This window comes from Drosophila suzukii, chromosome 3, assembly GCF_043229965.1.
Source record: "Drosophila suzukii chromosome 3, CBGP_Dsuzu_IsoJpt1.0, whole genome shotgun sequence".
Taxonomy (NCBI): Eukaryota; Metazoa; Arthropoda; class Insecta; order Diptera; family Drosophilidae; genus Drosophila; species Drosophila suzukii.
Window position 1 is genome coordinate 90,129,904 of NC_092082.1, and position 24,742 is coordinate 90,154,645.

The 24,742-nt window shown below is 40.6% G+C and overlaps 1 protein-coding gene across 1 annotated transcript; it reads right to left on the bottom strand.

Moving 5' to 3' along the window:
- Positions 1-19,055: 19,055 nt before the first annotated feature.
- On the bottom strand, positions 19,056-24,029 carry LOC118878129 (uncharacterized). Its single transcript, XM_070996041.1, has one exon. The coding sequence runs from the start codon at positions 23,171-23,173 to the stop codon at positions 20,738-20,740; it is 2,436 nt and encodes an 811-aa protein (XP_070852142.1). The 5' UTR covers positions 23,174-24,029; the 3' UTR covers positions 19,056-20,737.
- Positions 24,030-24,742: the final 713 nt, after the last annotated feature.

Sequence of the window (24,742 nt, forward strand, 5' to 3'; positions counted from 1 at the left end):
CTATAAATAAACCTTATCAAATCGTTGCCTACGTCACTTGCAGTTTAACAACTGTAAAGCCTAGCAAAAACAGCACATAAAAGCAAATAAATAAACGAATAAAATGAGAGAAAAGAGGCTTTTTTACGACTACAGGCGGCGCTAATTCATTGACCCACATGGCGTATACGCAATCAGCCGACCTTAAGTCGCCGACATTGCGTATACGACGTGGTGAGAGCTCAGCCAGGATCAAGGACAAAGCCGGCGACCAAAGGAAGCTCTGATTTCAGAGGCACAGAGCTACAAAGCCAGCTAATGTCCTTTTGTCAGCGGCAAATTCCCCTCTTGCCACGTGAAGCTGACAAAATATTTTGGCATAATTAACCCTGAAAAGCGGCAGAAGCTTGTGGCACTGTGCAATTAAAGTTTCTGGCATTGCGACGGATTGCACAAAAGGTTTTCACCATTTAGATTTTTCATTACAGATTCCTAAAATGGAACAAAACTATGGGAAACTGTTGAGTTTTCAACGCTTTTTTCCGGCTAGCGCATTTCCAGCGACAGTGAAACAGAAGCTGCCGGACTGCGAAGTATGACTTGCGCTCAGTTGATTTTTGAAATTAATTGAAATTGTTGAGGGAGTGGTGTGAAATGCCAGGGAAAGGGCTGGGGACTCGGCTCGAAGGATAAGGCTTAGGGCTCTGACGTCAATTTCAAATGCGCAGTTTGGCAGGCACTTTACGGGGCTCAAGTCCTTTTGATGAGTGGAATTTCGGTGCCGAAAAGGAGGTGCGGCGAACGGCTTGGCTTTGGGAAACTTTTTCCTAGATATTTAGCCGGCTGAGAAAGCAATTTGAAAAGGTTTCCGCACTGGCTGCCGGATTAGGTAAATTGTTAATTTCAAATGGGAAAGTTCGAGAACGGGGCAAGTGAAAGCCGCCTCATCCTTCATCTTAACTGCACCCACACGGCCGGCAATTGCGCTCGGTGTCCACATTTCAATTGGATTCAATTCGCACTGAGAGCTGCCGGCTTCCACACCCTCTGATTTTCACTCTATCCGATTTATCCAGTACACTTTTTACACTTTACACTTTGCCCGCACTCGATAGCTGTGCGTATGTCTAGAGCGCTGTTACGAAATCATTCTGCCAGCACGTGAAAACAGAAAGTCACCAAGGTACAGTGGTTACTCGAGGGATGGATAAAAGTATTTTTTACTTAAGTAGAAATATATTTTAAGTTTTAAGTGTTTTGTTATTAAGCCAGTAAATTAATATTGTATAATCCAAAAAACACCATAATTTTAACATTGTGCTTACAACTTTAAAACTGTATTGTTATCTTATTTATTAAAATTTTCTAAAATTCTTTAGGCATTTAATTTTATTAATTAATTATGAATTAACTTGAAATTAGTAGTATTGTAGCCATTTTAGGCTTATATTATTTAGACAATATTTACTATTATTCAATATTTTTAAGACCTGTACTTTTATTGCATAAAATTCTTTAAGCATTTAATTCAGAGTAATTACTATAGTACTTTGAAATAGTTAGCCTAAACATTTTTAAGGAATATAAATTTAATTTAACTAGTAATCATTCATTCATATTTATACTTTTTAGACTTTATTTATTAGTAAGACAGTTATTATGTAGCTTTTAAAGACCATATTGATTTAAGATTTTGTCTAAAATGGAGTAAGGCCTGTAGCTCATTTTCGAGTACCCACTGTACCAGCTGGGCAGTGCAGAATTAGTAGAACAACGGCATTTCCGTTATGCACTAAAAAAATCGGCCATAAAAATAAAACAAGAGAGTTTCTGTTGCGTCAATGCCATTGTCAATGGCGGAGAACGCCGAACAGTTTTGCATTCACTGCTCGTCTGGCCGCCTGCATTTCACATTTTGCCTTCAATCGATACTTTGAACCTTTGACTGGTGGCCGAGTGCCCGATTGACTGGCTGGCTGGCTGGCTGGGTCTTCGTTTTGATTCATTTGATTGTTTTGCATTCGCCTGTTTTAAGTATTCGCATAAAGCGCGAAAATTTCAGCGGGAGTGTGCGATTCGGATGCCCCAAGTTCAGGCGGCCGAGCAATTAAATTGCGAGCGAATCGAAGACTGAAAAATCAATCAGCGGCGGGCGACGCAAATCGATCAGCTCGAATCGACAGACGTTGTCGCATAAATTTCATTAAATTGCCAGCTGTCGCTTGAACAGACTCAAGACCCAAGAAAGTCGCGACTTTGAAACGGCTTCGGTGTCTGAGAAATGTATTGTTTTACCCCATTAGCAATGCCAAAAGCGGGAATGCACTCTATTTATAAGCGGGTAATGACTCTAAATTCAGAACCATTCTCTTCTTACACTTTCTAATTCAGTCTGAAACTGACTTTCCCTGGCTTTAAAAATTTAATTCTTTGTTTTTCCCACGTGGCTGTTGACCTTTGCCAGGCGGAAATTGTTTCGACCGCAAGAAAGTATAAATTCATTATCCGAAAAGTTTTCTCTTATCTATTTGCAGGCAGGAAGAAAGCAGAAAAATAAGGAAAACAGAATCCGACCCAAACAAGAAGTAGGGAAACAAGTTTAAAAGTGGCATTAATAGCTAATTTATTGGCTATTAAAACTTTTTTAAGGTTTTTGATTGAAGGAAACCCTTGCAGTGTAGCCCATATTTAACAAATATTTATATATTAATTTAAGTCTGTATAAGACACATTAATTTGTAAATTGGTCTCCTGAAAAGCAGGAGACAGATAGTACTTAGAATTTTTACATATTACTTAAAAACGTTTTACGTAAGGTCGAACAAAAAGTACGATTAGCTGAACCTTAGGCTAAACAGAAAATAAAAGCTAGTCAGAATCATAAGAAGCAAATGGCTGTGGCGGTTCCTAATGATTTCTTGTCCGTTACTTGATTTCTCTGTAGATTTCTGAGATATACAAGGGCAGCCCTCGGGGAATACTTGGCGAACAGTTCCCACCACTAGGCATTTGGAGCATTCCGCCGGTTTGTTCTTACCCTTCACAGCTTGGCAGCCCATCTCAGGGGACCAGAAGCAACATGTGTTTTGAATGCTGGCTAAAAATAATTCCTTTTATAATAACACCCCAACTTAACTCAACTGACTTATTATCTTACTTATTTCGGAGAAATAATGATCCTTCGGCAAACATTTCTTTAAATTACTTGGTATTATCGCATTTTCTTTAAATTGAACATGAGATGCGTCGGCGGGACTTTCGCAGAAAAATCCGATCTCTTCAATTTTGCAATCTTCATTGACCTTTTCACAGTCGGCGCACTCCATGTTTATAAATCCATCGTCTATGGGCTTGTATCCGTGTCTATATCCTTGTGAAGTAACTCTTTCTATTAACATTAAAATGAATATGCCAAGCCACAAAGAACGGTTCATTTTAGGGTAAAACTACAAATTTTGTCTGAAGAACTGATAAATTCAGTCATAATAAACTACAATTTCTGATTTTGAAAGAAACCAAGCCTATTTAGATAGCGAATCAAAGGGCATTTTTGGGCAGTATTTTAGAAGTCGTAATATTGAAACCTACAAGAATATTTTACGTTGAGCTCTGATTTATTATGCAGAATCTATTAAACTTCATTTAATCAATTTCAATATTTTAGTTCGGCTAAGCCCTTTATGATTTTAATTTATTCTTTATTCTCCACTTTTGCCTACCCGAAAGCTGGTCTTATGTAATTTCCAGCTTTGTTGGCCGAAACAATTTGTAGAGAATATTTTTTATTGACGTGACATTTTCGCATTTTTAAATTTTTGTTGGTGTAATGGCTGGCACTTGTCTATGCTGCCTGACTCAGTTAACTTTTCAATGTCTGTCTACAAAGGTTGAAAATAAACTAGTAAATACATGGTAAGAAAGATTGAAAAAGTTAAAAGATAGCCATGTTCAAAAGATATAAAATGTAAAACAAGAGGAAAATATATTTTTGAATAATGGGTTACTCATTTTATTTATATATTTTGGTATGTCTGTGTTTCATTTTATTATTTTCTATATTTTTTTCAACTGAACATGGATGACATAAGCCAGAAAAGTGGCCATTCTGCCAGGCGTTTTTCGTTTCACAAAGCTTAATTTGATTTGATGTATACATTTTGCCCATGCCTTTTGTGGGCCAGTCGCACAGTTTTTTGCCTGCACTTTGTCACTTTTTGTTTGCCGTTTGTGGGGCTGCCATATAATTGAATCAGAGCCATTGGGCGTGTCGTTGACGAAATGGGCAATTAAGCGGAGCCAGAGGAGAGTCGACCATTGTGGATTGGATCAGCCGAGATCGATTGGCAATCGCTGACTTCAGCTTTACAGAGTCCCCGGTTTAACGGCGTTTATGAATAATTTCCGTGGTCGTGGTCCCAGTTTGCCTTCGGATGGTTAAGTGTTCTGTGTATAACCAGTTACCAAATCTTCAAAGTCGCCTGCCTGTCTGGCAATCGAACTATCTGGATTTCGGCTTTACGCCCTGGTGGCTTTTAACTTGATTCGAGGCTTTATTTTTAGCAAATCTCATTATACAAGTTTCTCTGTCCGCAGCCCCTCTTCCCCTCCATTGATTTCATAAATATTTATTGTGTCGTTCGGTCTTATTTAATGCAAACACATGTTTCCCTTAGCGAGGGATGCCTCAAACACAAAAGCACAAAGTTTGGTATTTCACAACTTCGAAGAAGTGTCCAACAGTCTTACACTTTATCGCTGTCCAGTGTTTGTTCTTTCGATTCTTCTTAATTGGCTGGTTTTTATGGAAGTCCAGAGAGGAAAAATTCCACTTAATTATGTCTGATACTTTTGGTACTTTTCTGCTAGTTCCTGCAAAGTCATGGTGAAATAATATAACCTATGTATATCTTAGCTTCCTTAGGCGGAATTCTATAATGTTTATTTAAATGCTTCTAAACAATCCAACATTTCCCGTCCCTGCCGATAGGCTAATTTCTTCAAGAAAAAGACAGGTCAGAAATAAATAGCCGGCGCATGGATCAGGCGTTAAAAGACCCGCAAACATGTTTCGGCTTATTGCGGTTTCTTAAGCGAATACATACAAATACAATCAGTTATTGGGGCTCTGAATCAGAAATGAATTAGCATTTTAAATAATTAAAAACCGCATATAACACGCCACCAAAATGACGATGCTTAAAATGCTCTAAGACAGAGGGTTCAAGTCGGGTTTTAAACACACTTACCTTGTAGTAAAGGTATAAAATATTGTTGAAGCAGAATGTTTTAATGATTAATACAGTTTTGAAATATATGTACATAGGACCTTTTAAATGGTTCTTATACGCTTAGTAGTAATATAAAATTGTATATACATTTTTTTTATAACTTTAAAAATAGTTAAAGATATATTTAATTTATTTAAAACTCATTCTGGGGGAGGTATACCCCTTAGAAAGCGTTATTTGTGCTCATTGACCTGTAAATACCCGCGATGCGTGACCAGCGACATGAAAATTGAATTGAAATCCCAAATCCGCATAAACAGACACGCCTAACAATGGACACTCATTTCGCAAACAGTGCGTTAATCTATACGTACACTTCCACTTTCCGTGGGATTTGTAAAATCAAATGATATCGGCATTTATAGGGCCCTGCCCAAAAGGGCTCAATGCTCCCAGCACGCGCGCCGTCTCATTTGGAATGCCAATCAGTAGTCGCGTTTATTGGGATCCCCATCCCAGGTTTCCTTACTTCCCCGACTTCCCGATTCGGAAATGGATCAGAGCATTACGTGCAGCAGTTACAGCGGAAGTGGTTTTTAGGGCGCCTTGGCATTCTGCACAGCATTCGTGTGCCGGTCTCTATTGTTCGCATTGAACTCCCCTTTTCCATTTTTTATTTTTTATTTTTTTATTTTCATTTGCGGCCTGCTGCAATGGAGATGTGGCACCTCTTTTGCATTGCAATGAGTAAAATGCGGAAGCAAACCATTGAGTCACATCTGGAAAAAAAGGTAAATGGTCCAAAGAAAGGCAAGAATTGTAAAGGCAATTTTTGAATATACTAAAAAGAGCGGAAAACGGGCGCCACGAAAGGAAAGTCAATTCATTAATGCCCCAACGAGCCCACAAATCATTCAAAACGTTAATGTGAAATTGTTTTTGAATGAGACGGGCACCTCTATTACTCACACGCCGTGAGTTATGATTATTTTAACAGCCACAATTATCTTTATATTAACGACTCTAAATGCCCAGCAGAATCATCCTTTACGAGAAGCTCAGTCATTAATATTAAAATGTCAAATGTTGTACAAAATTTATTTGCCGCTTGCCCTTTACCCAGTTTCAGATCGCCAAATGAGTAGACAATTTTGGGTTTTTCTGTTTTTTATTTAAGCCAAAGGTGTTGGAACCACATTAAAATCATGACTATCAAAAAAAGAGCCCGCTATAAACAATTAACAATCGGTCTCCATCGTTTCGAGCCGGGCAGAGTCCACTGTGGTCAAGAGACACCTGGTCGCCGAGCCCATTCAAAGCTGGCCAAACAAAACCAGCCGTCAGCAGAGGCAATTGGCCAAAGTTCAACCCACCGATGACGATAGAGACATCTGCCAGACGTCAAGCACCAAAGGCACTCGAGTTTAAGGGCCGGGCCGAAGACAGTTCCAAGATGCATTGTCAAGTGCAGTGAACCCTGCCCGGTTAGATCATTTCCCAAGAACTTACTCATGCACAGGAAAAATAGTTCAGGCAGTTTATAGTATTACCTATTATTATTTAAATCAGCAACAAAGTAAACACCCTTAATTGGAGCCAATCTTGAGGGTTATTAGTTTGGTAATACATTCTAGAAATGTTACTTAATACCTACCCTGAGCACCTTATGCATATATAATTGCTTTTTAAATATATACACAAAGTAGTCTTATAATCGTTGCCATAATATTTAAATTTTCTTATTATTAAATAATTTTTATCGTTCAAAAGATTGATCTCTGACTATAAAATGATTATGGAATATTTTCCTATATTTTAATTATACATTTACAGAGGGTTTTTAAAAATTATAAAATAAGTATGCGCACTCCTAGTAAATTAATCAAATGTTTTGTATCGCAATATTTTATTTAAATAACAGATATTTACTCACAAAAAATTTAAATCACACACATTTTGTGATGCATTTTTTTCTCTGTTCATCCAACCGGACGTCGGTTAGCCTATAAAAAGGTAATCGCAGCCCAATTTGTTTTAACTGAAACTTATTTGGCTTCTGGCCGTAATTAAATTCTATTTTCAACTGCGAACGTGAGTTCGAGATCCTGTCCCGCCCACATGAACTGAAGCAGCTCAACCGACTCGTTTGGCGACAGTTGACCTGTCAAAGAGCAAAGGTCGCCGCTGAGTGACCCTCGATGGCCAGTGCATCGCCGCCGGAAGTGGAAGTCTACACTTGCGTTTAGTTTGGTCCCATTTGGCATGGTTATTTGTTTGGGATTCGTTTGCTGTTCCGTTCTGCTCAGCTCTTGCCTTTTTCTTTCTTTTCTTTTTGCTGTGAAAAAATCGCCAATTGTTTAAACTTTCCTCGCTGGGGAGCGAAACAAACAAAACTTAGTTGCCATCGACAATTCGCCGAGCGATTTACAACCCGTCGAATTTTTATTTGTTTTCCGCCAAAGAGGCTATCGCTTTGTTACTTTAATCGATCGAAGTAGTGCCAATTTGGCTTAGACCAAAATCCACACCCACTACAAGCGTTTAGCGGTGCCAAAAATCAAAAGGCCGATGCAATCGCAGCGATTTCTGGCTGGAAAACCCACAATAACAAAATGGAAATCTATTTTATTAATCATGATATGCCACTACAAATAAGCGGAATCACAAATTTATTATGAGCCAGCTTTTGTTGCCGCTGCCAACAACGGGCTTATTATACACATTTATTAATTCAACACAAGAAATTATTGTTAGTGCTGGATTATTGTTTTCATTTTTCCATTTTTTCAGCACTGCCTGCATGCGGTGCTTTGACCTAGAGGGCAAACTACAGTGGGACAATGATCAAGAAGATAAAAAAAATTATACAGAAAATTTCAAGGGTGTACTCTCACAATTTTAGTAATATATAACTATAACCCTAAAAACTAAACTGAATCTTTAAAATATTTTATAATTTATATGAATTTATAGAAAAACCAATGCCTTTGCCCCATTGTAGTAGCAATTCACATCAGCGCGATTTTCCAAATGTTGTCCATTCAGCGCACTACAATAATTTATTGGTAGTTCCTATACTCTTTAAATGGTAAGGTATTCTTGCTATGTTAAAATCTTTAAATAAATTGGGCTGAACAAATTTGGAATGAACGATACAGTTTCTTTCTAAGTATCAAGGCTGAAAAAAAAATTATATTAAACAAAAAATATAACTACGAAGCAAAATGTGTAAATCAATTTTTTTTAATTTAAGTAAAAAAGTATCTAAATTGTAAAAGAGCAACCATATTATAAAAAAAATTGTTAAGATTATATCTATTTAATTTTTTAACAAATAATACCATTTTATAAGGTATCAATTAAAAAACCTTCATATAAAAATCTTTCATTAGAGTACTTTCAAATTCGTTGTGTGAAAAATCCTAACACTTTGGTGTTTCTAGCAACTAAAGTAAGATGAAAAAAAATCCCAGGCCAACAACATGAACATAAACAAAACGCAGCGTCTAGTGGAAATACCCAAAAAAAAGGCCAACAACAATCGGCTTTTCGGCTGTGAACTTTGCGTAAATAAAGCAGGCGCTCTTTAAATACGTGGAAAAACTCCAATGACTGGCAGCCGCAAAAGGTATACCAAATGTTTGGCAATTGGCCGAATATTTTCAAACCAAGAGCAAGTGTCAGTCAATGAGTGAGTGCAGAGTGTCAGGAGTTTGACAGCTTTATGGAAAAATTGCCATTAGGGAAATATCCAGCGGAAATTTCTGTCGGCAATTTGTCAGAATGCGGCCAGAGGAGATCACCCATACGCCCCGTTGGACCGCTGGCGAACATGAGCTACATGAGCAACAAATACGAGCACGTGTCGTGCGCTTGACCACAAAATGTTGCATGTTTTCCAGCTGCATCAGTAAATTCAATTTCTGCCACATGACAATGCAATAAAACAACGGCCTCCGACTCAAATGCAACCGCACGCAAACAGCTGCCAAAGTTGCCCAGGGTCCGACCTTGACTTTGCCTGGCACTCGCCCATTTTCTACACTCGCCGGAAAATTGCAGTCATTTAATTAGGAGGTTACACGGAAAAATATATTTTTTAACGTATGTTCAAGGAAAGCCATGGCTACGACGTCAAAAAATCACACGAAAAAGTTCCTCTTTTTGGCACAAATATTAAACCCCAATTTTCAATCAAAAAATATCACAATTTTGGTCGAAACGACGATAAATATTGTCCAAATATGGAATGTTATACCGCGTTGAACTCGTTATAAAATTTTCAATCGATTGGCATTCAAACCTAGAAACTTTATTTTTTGACCATTTTTTCCAAAAAAATGTGATGTAAAAATCACAGCCACAATCAAAAATTGACCAAAATTTAGATTTTCCAAAATCTACTCAGAAGTGATGCAGATCGTTAGCTTAGGTTGTTAGCTGATCAAAACAATCATTCTTATTGCTCAGGCACTGTTTTTATAGAAAGGACGGCAAAAAATCACACAAAAAAGTTCCTTTTTTTGGCACAAATATTAAATCCCAATTTTTCATCGAAAAATATCAGAATTTTGGTCGAAACAACGATAAATATTGTCCAAATATGGAATGTCATATCGCGTTGAACTCGTTATAAAATTTTCAATCGATTCGCATTTAAACCTAGAAACTTTATTTTTTGACCATTTCTTGCAAAAAAATGTAATGTTACATTATGAAAAAATCAAAAATTGACCAAAATTTATATATCCCAAAATCTACCCAGAAGTGATGCATATCGTTAGCTTAGGTTGTTAGCTGGTCAAAACAATCATTCTTATTGCTCAGGCACTTTCTTTATAGAAATGACGGCAAAAAATTACACAAAAAAGTTCCTGTTTTTGGCACAAATATTAAATCCCAATTTTTCATCGAAAAATATCAGAATTTTGGTCGAAACAACGATAAATATTGTCCAAATATGGAATGTCATATCGCGTTGAACTCGTTATAAAATTTTCAATCGATTCGCATTTAAACCTAGAAACTTTATTTTTTGACCATTTCTTGCAAAAAAATGTAATGTAACCCCTTATGAAAAAATCAAAAATTGACCAAAATTTATATATCCCAAAATCTACCCAGAAGTGATGCATATCGTTAGCTTAGGTTGTTAGCTGGTCAAAACAATCATTCTTATTGCTCAGGCACTTTCTTTATAGAAATGACGGCAAAAAATTACACAAAAATGTTCCTCTTTTTGGCACAAATATTAAATCCCAATTTTTCATCGAAAAATATCAGAATTTTGGTCGAAACAACGATAAATATTGTCCAAATATGGAATGTCATATCGCGTTGAACTCGTTATAAAATTTTCAATCGATTCGCATTTAAACCTAGAAACTTTATTTTTTGACCATTTCTTGCAAAAAAATGTAATGTAACCCCTTATGAAAAAATCAAAAATTGACCAAAATTTATATATCCCAAAATCTACCCAGAAGTGATGCATATCGTTAGCTTAGGTTGTTAGCTGGTCAAAACAATCATTCTTATTGCTCAGGCACTTTCTTTATAGAAATGACGGCAAAAAATTACACAAAAAAGTTCCTGTTTTTGGCACAAATATTAAATCCCAATTTTTCATCGAAAAATATCAGAATTTTGGTCGAAACAACGATAAATATTGTCCAAATATGGAATGTCATACCGCGTTAAACTCGTTATAAAATTTCCAATCGATTGGCATTCAAACCAAGAAACTTTATTTTTTGACCATATTTTGCAAAAAATTGTGATGTAACCCCTTATGAAAAAATCAAAAATTGACCAAAATTTATATTTCCCAAAATCTACCCAGAAGTAATGCATATCGTTAGCTTAGGTTGTTAGCTGATCAAAACAATCATTCTTATTGCTCAGGCACTGTTTTTATAGAAAGGACGGCAAAAAATCACACAAAAAAGTTCCTCTTTTTGGCACAAATATTAAATCCCAATTTTTCATCGAAAAATATCAGAATTTTGGTCGAAACAACGATAAATATTGTCTAAATATGGAATGTCATACCGCGTTGAACTCGTTATAAAATTTCCAATCGATTGGCATTCAAACCTAGAAACTTTATTTTTTGACCATTTTTTGCAACAAATTGTGAAAAAATCAAAAATTGACCAAAATTTATATTTCCCAAAATCTACCCAGAAGTGATGCATATCGTTAGCTTAGGTTGTTAGCTGATCAAAACAGTCAATCTTATTGCTCTGGCACTGTCTTTATAGAAATGACGCCAAAGAATCACACGAAAAAGTTCCTCTTTTTGGCACATATATTAAATAACAATTTTCCATCAAAAAATATCAGAATTTTGGTCGAAACAACGATAAATATTGTCCAAATATGGAATGTCATACCGCGTTGAACTCGTTATAAAATTTCCAATCGATTGGCATTCAAACCTAGAAACTTTATTTTTTGACCATTTCTTGCAAAAAATTATCAAAAATTCTAAAATTGGCAAAAATTAGTTTTATTAATCTTGGCGAAGTTTTGACACCAAACATGCTTGATTCAAGCACAAAATACTGCATTTTTTCCGAGTGTAGGTCTGTGGCACGTTATTGTTAACACTCTCCCCCCGGGAAATGGCCAAAAATAATAAGTCGAAAGCAGAACCGCAGCTGCAGTGCCGTATCGATTGCCAGTCGCTCTGCGGTTGGGGGTGTCATTTCGATTTCGATTTCGCTTTCAATCACAGGTGCCCGCTTACACAGTTGCCAACTCGTTGGTGGTTGGTGGAACCATTTTAAAAACAATATTCCATCGCCACCGCTTCGCCACACCCACTGTGCTGGGAAATGGAAATGGGAAATGGAGCTCGGAACTGGGAACTGGGAACTGGGAGCCTGGTGACCCGCAAGGAGATGGAAAGCGTCGTTGCATAATCGTTGTCGGTTTTCATTTTCCCACGACGCCACGCAGCTGCGGATGGCAGAAGAAAAACTGTCAACACTTTGAAATTTTCGACTCACTTCGATGGCAGCGGTTGGCAGTGCAGAGACTCCATGTATTTTGTGATAAATAGCATGCTAGAAATGACTTACGTGAGAACTAAAAATCATATAAAAAATACATATAAGGAAAAATTCTCATAAAAATCTAAGAACCAAAAAAATACTACTAATAACCCACATATTTCATTCTAATTAAGCTAGACTCTCTAATTTTTCTGCTTCCGGAAGTATTTTGAAGGTCTTAATTCTAAGGCCTACTAATGACTCAATAGAACGATAAATATTTGCCCACAAACAAGTTAATTTAAAGAACACAATTTCAGTGAATCATAATATAATAGTTAGCTCCAATTATGAACGGCTTCTATCTATATTTTTGATGTAGCTACTGCCAGAATCCAATATCTGAGAAACTAATTAAATTTGAGAAACAATTTAGTATGGCCTATTGCTTCGCTGGAATTCCCCTCGCCCCAGAGCAAACTATTTCAATTACAATTTAGCTGGGGAAAATCCTTGGGGTCCCCAAAGAAATACTCGCTTAGTAGCAGTTTGGCGAACAACTCTTCACCTAATCACAGTGGAGCAGCGCAGTTTAGTCACTCCTTGAGTTTTACCATTTTCGCCGATGAAGTTGACGCTGACGATGCCTGGCATTCTGGCATTTCTGGGCAGGATGGCAAACAAGCTGGCAGGATGGAAAACTGGCATGCAGGCAGCAGGCATCAGGCAGGCAAAAACGCCATGAAGCATAAAGCAATGGCAAAGAACATTCTGGCGAGAGTGTTTTGGGCCAAAGTGGGCAAAGTGGGTGGTTCTAGGGGTTCTCGAGCTTCTGGGGGTTCTGGTGGTGCGGGTTGCCGTCGGCTGGCGGTTAACCCTAAGTGTTGTCACACCACTGCACTCCACGCCACACCACACCACCCTGCAACACCAACACCACTGCCACTTTCCGGTTTTCCGGCGTGAACGGCAGAAACCCAGTAATTTTCAATACCAAGGACGTCAGCTGCCGGGCTCGAAATGTTTAATAGTGGGCTTGGCATGCGAAGAGGATAGGGTAGGGCAAAGTAGTTTCCTTTGCTGCTTTTTATAGGTATAAAAATAGGTATACTCACCTAAAGAAAAATTAGCCTGGTGTATAAAAAAGGTCTACTATGTACCCTGAAAAACATATATTTCTTATCTTAAAATATATAAAGAATATATAAGCAATTAAAAAATAAATCCACCATCCACCATCCAACCATGAATTCAATATTTTAGATACAAAATGTCTTCTTTTTTAAGTTTACATCCCTGCTCTTCTGCTTGCCGCAAATCGAGTTCGTTTCAGTCGACACTCTTGTGCAACTTTAATAAACAATTCAGCCCGTTGTTGCCCCAATAGACTTGGAATTGCATGTAAATGCAAGTACATCCGGCGCCACTTCCATTGTTTTTCGCCTTTTTCTCGTTTTGCCCTCCTCTGGCCCCAAGAAGGCATACAAAATTCACGATTTGCTGCACTTGGCTCGGGAAATGAAGTCAGCAAACAAACATGAGAAAAACTGAATTACGAGCAGGGGAAAATGTCAGTCAACATTTTAGCTGCAGGCTGGGAGAAGAACTACAATTTAGATGTCATGACTTTATTGATCCATTTAAGGTTTATCCAAATATGGTTGCGACTTTGTGTTACATACTTTTTGGTTTACCCCTAAGTACTTTAAGTGCATAAAAATAAAGCACCAAGCAATCCACTCGCCTTAAGTTTCCCTCGGAGTGAGATTGAGATAGAATCAGTGGTTGCGCATTACGTATACGCCACCTGTGCCACGGCAGCTAGGCACGTACCGCCAATGTGTATTTCCATTTATTTTAAATCAGATTTGCCACAAACTTTCTTCAATGAAAATGCGCACTCTTTTTCCCTTTCTGCTGGGGCACTTTCCTTAACTCTACTTACAATGCCGTCGAAGTGGCGCCCCAAAAAGTAGCAGGGTGGCGAAAAAAATGAAAACAAACTTCCAGCAACTTGTATAAATAAAAATGTTTTGCTATACGAGTGATAATATGTTTTCTATGGCTGCTGACGATGCTGGCGAAGTTCTCTAGCTGGCTGAGCTGCTCTGAGCCGGGCTAATATTTGCTTAGCTGTGTTCAAGTTTGGTTCGACTCGGCTCGCTTTTGTGCAAACATGCAGATCAAACAGCAGTTTGAGAGCCACAGTTATGATACCAGTATTCTGGCCATGTTTCGGGAAACTTTTCTTTGGGCCTTTATTACTTCTAGCTACAGTTTTTGGCCCTCTGCCAAAGTGCATGGCTGAGTGCAGTCAACTGTTGGCCAAAAAGCCATTGGCGACTAAACTGCCGCAAATCAAATATTATTGCCCAACCGTTTTTCTCTTCGCTGGCTACTGTTTATTTAACCATAAACCTTTTTGTGCGACCCTCTTGTTAATAAATATTTAAACGGCAGATACAGCCATGCGGAAATGAATTTATTTGCGAACACGGGGGTGCCACAGCTGTGCTTTTTGGCTTGGCCAAGTCTAAATCTAGCATGGGCACCCGTGTGCATCGCATAGAAAATAGCTCGTCGTCTTCTCGGGTGCGACTCTTTGTCTCCGCTTACTCATAGACGGGTTCGCAATTTGGCAGCAATAATGAAAACGAGACACATGCCACCGCCCATCCGCACGCCCCCTCGAAACCTCCTGTCGATGCAGACATAAATTTAATTAAATTGAAAAATTGTACACTCTGTATGGCGACAATTGCAGAGCATACACGGCTTATTAGAGATGAATTTATTATAGGGCAGCACCTCAACTGTTAACAATCGCTTTTTCGGCACCGTATTTTCGTGTTCAGATTTACAGCTGTGCTTGCAATAGAGTACACAACAATAAGAGCTCTGAAAAATCAAATATTGTTCATTTCAAGTTAAACAGATTATTTGTTTTTAAAATTATGTTACTTAAGAGGTGTTACTTCCATTCTTACCATAAATATTATTGCAAAAGGGGATTGTTAAACTGGTTGATTTCCTCTTGGCTTGAAAATATACATCTTTCTTCATAAGAACGCATTTTTCTTACACCACAATCATGTGGTATTCATATTTTCCAGGAACAGAAAATCGAATACTTTCCATAGGAATCCTCAAATGGAGTGCCAAGCCCTTTCACTTTATCCCCTGCGATACTCACATAGTTCAACCAGCTGGCAAGCAGCTCGTCAATAAAAGACCCCTTCAATTGCGGGCCAACATTTCCCGGAATCATTTGGCATTGCCTCCTTGGAATTGCAAATATTATCAACAGCATAGTCTGATATTTAGTGAGTGTCATCTGGATGCTCCTGCTTGAACACGAATCCACACCTGACAGTTCCTGCGAAACGCAATAAAATATTCCACATTTCTCTTTTCTCGGCCTTGGCACTCACTAATAAATTCATTTTTGTCAGCCCCCCGAAATGCACTTGGCCATTTATTTCCCCGTACTTAGCTGCACGTGCCAAAACAGAGCTAAAAATAATTTAAATGCAAATGGGAAAGACCGAAATTATTGGTAAATTGTGGAAATTAATTTTGAATTTTGTTCTTTCACGAAACAGAAGAACTGCCAAGTGAGGCGTCTGATAAGCAGGGGTAAAATAAAACTTACAAACAACTAGGGGGAGGACAGCTCCAAGATTTCTGCTTGCCGAGCGACAATATTTGAATCGTGTCATGGAATATTCCATGAATCTGTGCTGAGAACTTGGCTGAATGTTGACGGGTCCGGGCCACAATAACAGCCCCGGCGACACATCCCTTGGCCTCGGCTCTATATGAGTTCAAATATTACGCGGGGAGGTGGGATATATATACTTTCGATGTGCCTACATATGTTTCTATTGCCAATGTGACGTCACCCGGGCTGAGGGGGACTACGAATCAGTGAATCGTGAGTTGTGAATCGAGAATGGGTAGTCAAGAGTCGCGAGTCGCGAGCGGGTTAACTGTCAGCGATAAGTCAGAGGCAAAAACAGAGACAGCCAGCCCGACGGCATATTTATGGGCCCATTTCCCCCAAACAAACCCCGGCCGGAATATATAAAATATACATATAGAAGATAAAACCGGCGTAAGCTGCGTGAGAAAGAGATTCTTTCTTCTTGGCCTAGGACTGCGCCAAAAACTTGACTCTACTTTTAAACTTACTGATGAAAATTCGAGAAAAACAGATCTCGTGTGTTTCTGTGTGCACAGGCAAATATATTAAATCATTTTGATTATGCTGTTAGATGTTCTAGTGCCCCATCAGCGATAACAAAAATGGACTGATAAGGCCTGTTATATATTTGCATATTATACGAGTAACATGGCCTGACTTTGTTATAAGTCTGCAGATTGAATTCGGGCAGTAGTTCGTGAAAAACAAAGCACTCAGAGTGCAGCTGTCACAAATACACGCTAGAAACGCTATTCCCCAAAAAATATATAAGTTGAACATAACATATGTAGATCCATAGCCGTATCTCAGAATCAGATGCCGGTGTTGATTTTTCTACCCGCTCAAGGGTGTGCAGCCCAGAGTCAATGCACTCGAGTGATTCAAGTTCACATGCAAATTGGATAAATCCAAAATCGTTTAGATTTATGGGCGTATTGATATTTAATTCTTGGCGAGCACCTATGATAGATTAAGCCCAGACTTCCGTGCGGTTCGTTGACATCCCAGCGCTTAGATTATCTCAGCTCAGTCGTTAGTTTTCCGCTCTTTGACATCATATGTGTCATACCTGGCTGATCGGCGGGGGGAAAAAAGCTGTCGTAGTCGAAAAGTTTATTTCCTCTTGTCTAATCGACAAATTTGCTTAAGATGACAGCAGCTTGTCCACCCACACGGTCTTCTCTGCTCCTCACCTGACTTTCGACAGTTTTTAGCATTTAAATCCAATTTATTCGTTGCTCGGTTGTATAGAGAATGACACAAGAATATATCGAAATCTGTGCCTCTGTGCCAACTGCCAAAATCTGTTCTAATGACATTTGGCATTCTTTTCCTCTTTGTCTTGTTACTCAGCGGGTTTACAAAAATGGTCTTTTAATGTTGTTTAAGTTTTATTTAATTATGCAGCTATTCAAATTAATATTTTTATGGCTTTACGCCACGGAAGCAAGTTGACTTTTTGGGTAATGTTTGAGGGGTTTATCCATATCGGAAGATATTAGTTGATTTTACGAGGGAGCTTATTTTTAGCACTCTTATAGAAAATTGTTTTTTAATTTATGCATCTTTATTCTGTTTAGCTCTTTAATTACACAAGTATTCCCACGTAGCGTTGCTGTTGCTGCGTTTGACTGTTTCGATGGCTCTTCTACGCGCTTCTCATCAATCCAAGTCAAGGGCCCTTCTCGGCGCTTCTCAATTATTTTAGTTAAGCGACTAGTATATGTTTCGCCTGTTTCCAACTCGTGTAAACGTTTCAGGTTTCATGTTTCACACAAGAAAGACCGTGTACCTAATTAAAAAAAGCTAATATAAATGCTAATTTAATCTGCGATATTTTAGTCAATTTGTTCACACCGCCTGCCATGTTCGAAACTGGAAATTCTATTTTCAGACCACAATTGGCGAACAAGAGAAGTCTTTTTTACGCCGACTGATGGGTAGAAATGTCAGAGGCCTCACCGAGGCATATTAAACGCACCATAGAGCGAGACGCGCAGTGAATCATAAAATAAATAAATAAGTGCGACGCTCTCGGTGACCGATTTGTTGAGGGACAGCCACGCATCCGCTAGATACTCACTGGGGGTGTCCGAGAGTTTGGTCTCTGTGCCTCTGTTCCGAATACCTACTGCTTCGGTTTTGATTTTGTTTATGTGCCGCATTTTTCTGTTGAAAAACCAAACAGAGACGTTCCGTTGTCACCGCATTGCTGCAAAATTAGCGTGTCTATAGGGGATATCAGTCGCACTTATCACGTTTCTTGACTTGCACTTACCCAGGGCAGCAGGGTGAGTCAGGTGTTGAGGTAAGCCATGGCTCTTTGATATTTTGCCCGTGTCTAAACCATTAGTCACTGCACCGCCCAGTGGCCCCTTCTCTAATCCCCTAATACCCCAGATTTCGATTGGTTTGGTTTGACCAAGTGTGGTTCTAAGTAGCAAACCCGTACTCGTACCAATCACCGACTCCCATATACAGAAGACATCGTGACAACTCTTTCCTCTTTCCCCTTCTCAAGAAATGTGACAATCAAATGGGTTGTTCGCTTTGCGGAGGGGGTACATAGAGAAAAATGCAGATCAATTTAGCAATACCTTGTACAATCTAGGCTGAAATAAATCATAAGTACTGAAAGTATTTCTCTAAATTTAATAGGGTGTACAGAAATATAGGTATTATTATTTTTGATTCATTTTTATTTTGTTGCTATTAATTTAAAATATATTTAAAAGTAATTTTTCTTAACGTGTACCAATCATTTTCATTCTGAAATGAAACACGCGTTTGCCGCAATCAGACCGAAATAAAAAAAAAAAATTAAGAATTATATATTTATTGTGCCGTTTCATTTCGGTTTATGAATCAATTAATACGGGCATGGGTGAATGCTGAAATGCTGAATGAAATGGTTAAGTGTTTGTTCGTGTTCTAGAGCTCTTGGCGGTTGTTAAGAGCAGGTTGGATCGATAAATTCATTCGAAACAGTGGTATCTCCATTAATTGCTTGGTTCTTCATACCAAGGGTCTCAGAACTCTTTAAACCAACCTCTGCATCTGCAGATCTATAGCCACATCTGCGTGGGTAAGTTTGAACCGCTTTTGAAGCCCCCAATTGAACTGCCCCCAGTGAAAAAGACAAGATAATTAATTCTTTTAAGACACATAATCTTTTATTTGAATAGTTTCTTGCTCTTTTTGTGGTTTGGTATGGTTTGCTGTGTTTCAATTTCGTTTTTTGTTTAATTTATTAGCAGCTTGGCTGGAATATACCGGATTAGACTTGCATCATCCACCAATTGTTGCTGTATTAATTCATTTTCTTTTCGGATTAAAAGCTAATTTGTCACATTGAACTTTTCGTTTTACATTTGCGTTTTTGCTTACATCGAATGGTTTAGCGAATGACGGTTGAATAAATTTGAAAAAATATCACTATTTAGTAAAGGTATGTATACACACACACACATAAGCTTGTATATAGTATAACTATTAATACATGTTTTAAGTTATTTTTAATGCATTTCGAAATTACATTCTTGGTTGCCCCCTTGCTCAACATCACAATAATTGGTTTTGAAATATTTTCTTTGTCCGACACACATGCATGAATATTTATAGATATTTCCTATGCACACACTCTATATAAAATATAAACTTTAGAAATATAAATTCGAGGTTGTTTAGTGTTTAGTGTTGTGTGTTGGGTTTTCTTTTGTGTGCAGCCGAGGGAAATCAAGCGGGGGAACTTAAGGTATAAAGCTTTCTGGCCTGGAGCGGACTGACAAAAGCCGGGGGCCATCGGGCATTTTACCATGCACTATTCGATGGCTCCGACCTTTGACCTATTGCCGCCGCTCTTCTCGCACTTTAAATTAAAACTAATGAGGTATTTAGCTGCACGCAATGCCCGCGGAGTTCTAGAAAAAGCAAATTGACTTAATGGCTCGATAGCCGGTTGGCTAACCAAGGGTTAACTAACTGCTGACTGACACTCTGGCCAACTGGAAGGCCGACTTTGCACCGGCCAAAAGGCATTTTCAATATGAAAATGCCGCCTGCAAAGTTGGCCAATCAGTCCAGTTGGCCATGTGTGGAAAAGCACTGCTCGGCACTAGGTGCTCGGTCTAAGACTACTCGGCTCTACAACTTAAACTCTAGAATACACATATGCTTTGCACATTGACTTAATTAACTTATGAATTGAATGTTTGCGTCTCTTCTTGTTTTTAGCCAGAATGTCGTTTGGAGTTAAAGCTTTGCGGCGTGGATGTCTAATAAATATTTACAATCGTTACAATTATACAATAAATAATAAATTAGTAAAGGGGAGCTCGAAAACTGTGCTGTCTTTGCTATTACATTTTTTCGTTTGTGCTTTCATTTGAGTAAAAACATTAAATGTTCATATGCTTGTTGCTTAGGTACATTGATTACGATCTCGACTTGGCTTGGTTTGGTTCCACTTTTCAGTTTGATATCCACCCTAAGATTATAACTCCTGTTCATCCTAACTTTGTTAATTTGACTTGTACACAGTTTTTTGTTGTATTTTTTTGAAGGTACTTTGTTTTTTTGTGTATTACTTTAAAGCATCTCAAACTCTTTAGTTTGACTTTCTTTGTGTGTGTTATGTTTTTGTTTTTTGGCATGAGAAGCTTCTAGGACAGCATGATCTGGTCTTAAAACTCAAATTCAAACAGTTGTCTTTGCTAATTGCTAAACTTACAAATTACGAATACTGTTTTTAGAATTCTTCAGCAAGCGCGAGTTTAGTGTTTATCTAAGATCTAAAATATATCATACATATAGTTAAGAACCCCTGGTGTTTAGACCTCTGTGGGCAAACTCTGGCTCTGGCAGCCCGACTGCAGTTTCTTGGAGCTGCGGAAGAACATGTCGAAGAGTCTGGCCCCGCGATGCTGGAACTTTTGTGGGGTGGTGGGTGTTATAGCTATGTGCTCCACGATGGTGATGCCCCTCTGCAATTTGGGGCGCATTGGGCGGGCAACGGGCGGTGGTGCAGTCACCGCAGGGGGTGATAATTCCGGCGGTGGCTCGTCGGATTCGGCTGAGCCCCTAGCTCCTCCTCCACCAAAGTTGATGATGGTGCTGCAACTGCTGTTGGGCCTCAGGGTCAAGGTCGTGTGCACTGGCACCTGACTGACCAGCGAGGTCTGCGGGGTCAAGTAGCGACAGCTGTTGCTGCTGTACTGCGACAACTTGCTGCTGTTGCGCTGCAACTGTGCTCCTGAAGCACCTGCAGTTGGCCCATTGGTGCCATTGGTCTTCACACTGCTGCTGCAGTGACGCTGCAGGCCTCCTGAAGGTTCCAGACCAAACAGACGCTTGACCCCACGTCGCACCCTCTTGTTTCTGTAGGCGAAGATGAAGGGCGAACTCAGGTTGGCCAGCAGGATCATGAAGATGGCCAGCTGCGAGGATCCCCCAAAGTTGGCAGCCGACAGCCGCGATTGCAGGAGCACCAGGAGTCCAAAGGGGAGGTACGAGACCACGAACATCACCACCACCAGGATGCTGATCCGGGCAGCTCTCGACTCCTCGCGGTACTTGAAAAGCGAACTGGCATTGCTCAGACGATGTCTCAAGGAGCTCATGTAACTCAGGGCCTTGGGGGAGGCGTGGATGGCGGGTATCTGGAGGGCGTGGCCGTGCTGCTGCTGGTGGCGCGGCGAACTGAAGTGCGGGTGATGTTGCTGGTGGTGGTGTTGCAGCTGCTGCTGCTGGTGTTGCAGGTGCAACTGCTGCGATTGCTGCTGCTGCTGCCGCTGGGCGTGGCCCAGAAGATGAGGTGAACCACACTCCTCGCTCAGGGAATCCTGCCTGAGCTCCGTGTACTTGTGGAGATTTGGCGAGCTGTGCACCTGGCGAATGCCCTGCAGACGATGAGCCTCCCGGAGGTCCTGCGAGGAAGTGCCCAGCAGTGGCAACTGCCTGGCGGAATAGTTCCTCTTGATCTCTCCACTGGCTGTTTGCAGGGTCAGCATTATGTTCTGATTCCTGTCGGATAAGGAGTGCTCCTGAACAGGCATGAGTTGTACACCAGCTCCACTCTCTGCATCCACATCTGAGCCACCATCATCGGAAATGGTGGGCAGCAGGACTTTGGCCGCCGAATCCCTTCGTAGACAACTGGGCGAGCTCCTGGGCTGTGACCTTTGATCGATTTGCATCTGCAGACCACCCAAACCCATGCCCAGACTGCTATTTCCGCCGTGCGAACTAGCAGAGGATATGGAGTGCCTGTGGACACACAGGCTATTGGAGAACTGGTTCGCCTGGGCCGCCTGCTGACCAGCTGTCAGATTCAGGGCGCTCTGGAGGAGTGGCGACGAACCATTCTGGCGCATGCGCAGCCCATTTCCGCGAGCCTCACTGAAGATCCTCCAGTACATGCCGCACACGAAGCCAAAGGGCAGGAGTATGATCACTATGAAGTAGACACTGGCGTAGATCACTCCGAAAATACTGTTTGTACTGCTGATATTAAAGTAAGTGACTGCCAGTCTACGCTGTCTACTGAACAAGGCATCTGCATCAAAGTCCAGAACCCGAAAGGCAGAAAGGGCTCCGAAGAGTATGCCCACCACCCAGGTGAGGGCTATGAAGATCCAGGTCTTTACACCCGAAATGCGACTGTGATAACGCAGGGGATCTGTGACAGCACACCAGGTATCCCCCACCACAAGAAGAACGGCCAGAGCTCCCAGGGCCGCAGTCATATCGATGGACCAACATCTCAGTTGAACTGGCGGTGGGATGGGAGACTCAGTGGGGGCACTCTCGAAGGCCGAGAGATTCTCCTCGTGGGTCTCCGTCTCGGTGATAACAAAGCCCCCATCTCCACGCTCGTCGATGGTCAACTCTCTGCAGTAGGTAGCATTGCACTTGAAGAAGGTCTCCACCAGATCGCCGTTTTCGCTGATATTCTTGCGCAGCACCACGCCGTCCTGCTCCACTAGCTGGCCATTGCGACGCAGGATCACCTGGTGGTTCCCAGGCTTCGAGAAGAATTCGAGGGTTTCTCCGGCGGGAGAAGCTAGCTCCGCAGATTTGCCCGGCAGTCCCAGGAACAAAGTGGGGGCCAATATGCAGCAGCCAATGAGATTAATGGCCAGCAGATTGATGGTGAAACGATTGGCGGTGGTCCTCAAACCCGGCGTTATCCAAAAGGCACACAGCGCCAGCAGGTTGATCAGGAATGAGACGAGCAGCAGGGCCAGGATCAGGAGGTCTATGGCCATTCTTTATGCTGTTTTTCGATTACCACACATCACTTTACAGTTTCACAGTCACTTCTTATGGCCACTACTTTTATTTTGTTTGGCTTTTTCAGTTTTATTTTGGCTTTGCTTATGACACAAATTTCACTCGGTATATCCGCTGTCTCTCGTCTCTTGAACAATTTTTGGGTTTCTTGTTTAATATCTTTTCTGTTACTTTGTAATATTATGTGTTTTGTGTGCGGCTTGTTTCTTGCGAACGCTTGCTAATTTACGTGCGAGATTTGTGGTAAAAAACAATTTCAGTTTCAGATTTTTTTTCACTTGTGTTTATTTTTCGTGACTTGGGTCAATTGTTTGGGGATTTCTTTTATTTTCGCCGTGTATTTTTCACGCGCACCGATCGGACGAGCACGATCTTCACTCCGAAGCGTTCCAAGCACAACTGTCGTGAGCGGTCGCCGCAACGCCTCCAAATATACGCGACCGCTCGCCAGGGAGTGCGAGCGAGAGGTGCCCTCTGCGCGAGAGCGAGACGGAGCAACGCCAGCGGGAGAATGGCGAGCGGAAAGAGCGCCAGGGAGAGCGACGAGAGCGCCGATGTTGCTGCCGTGCTGCGATGATCGTTGCTGCTGTTGCTGCCGTCGTGATTTGCGATTCCCACGCTCCGACTTTGAAATTATGTTGCTGCAAGTGGCCGCTTCTCTGCTGCGATTGCTGTTGCTGTTGCCAGCCGGTCTTTATCAGTTGCTGGTGTTGTTGTTGCTGGTGTTGCTGCTACAGTTGTTGCTGTTGCCGCTGCAAGTGTTGCTGTTGTTGCTCATTCACTGGTTGTTGCTGCTGCTACAGTGGTTGCTGTTGTTGCTGCTACAGTTGTTGCTGCTGCCACTAGAAGTGTTGCTGTTGTTGCTCCTACAGTTGTTGCTGTTGCTGCTGCTGCCGCTTCAAGTGTTGCTGCTGCAATTGCAACTGTTGTTGCCGCTGATGTTGCTGCTGTTGTCCTAGTTCACTCCAGCAGCAAAACAAATTGTATAATCTGTTTCTTTTTTGCAATGCCAATTGCCGCTTCACTTTTGCTCTGTATTACATCACTCGCTCAATGTTATTGCTGCTGCCGCTCGTGATACTCGGGCTTTTCCATTTTCCAAGACACATTTTCTTCTGGCTTCTGCACAATTTCCAATGTGCAACCCAACGGCGGCCGCGCTCTATTTTCTTAACCATAAAAATTGCATTTTTATTAGGCCGACTGCCGCTGTTGCCGCTGCAGAATAAACAACAACAGCTGATGAAATTCCCACCGGCGGGCGCCAGCTGCAAAAGGAGAAAGAAAGAGAGGGAAAATCAGAAAAAGAGCGAGATAGCGCACATGAGATATGTCCGTGAGATAAGGAACTTTTATTATTTTTTCTGTTTTGATTGTGAAATTAAAAACAAATACAAATACTTGCTGGACCAAGATGATACAGCAGTTTCGCCAAGGCTTCCGAAACCCGCTCCAGAATGACTCAGAAAGTATGATAATTCCATTTCATTTACTTGAAAAAACGGCACGCTCCCGTTATGCACATATGAAATTTCTTATCGGTA

Coding starts and splice junctions, on each gene's coding strand:
- LOC118878129 (XM_070996041.1), bottom strand. CDS start 23,173: ATGGCCATAGACCTCCTGATCCTGGCCCTGCTGCTCGTCTCATTCCTG.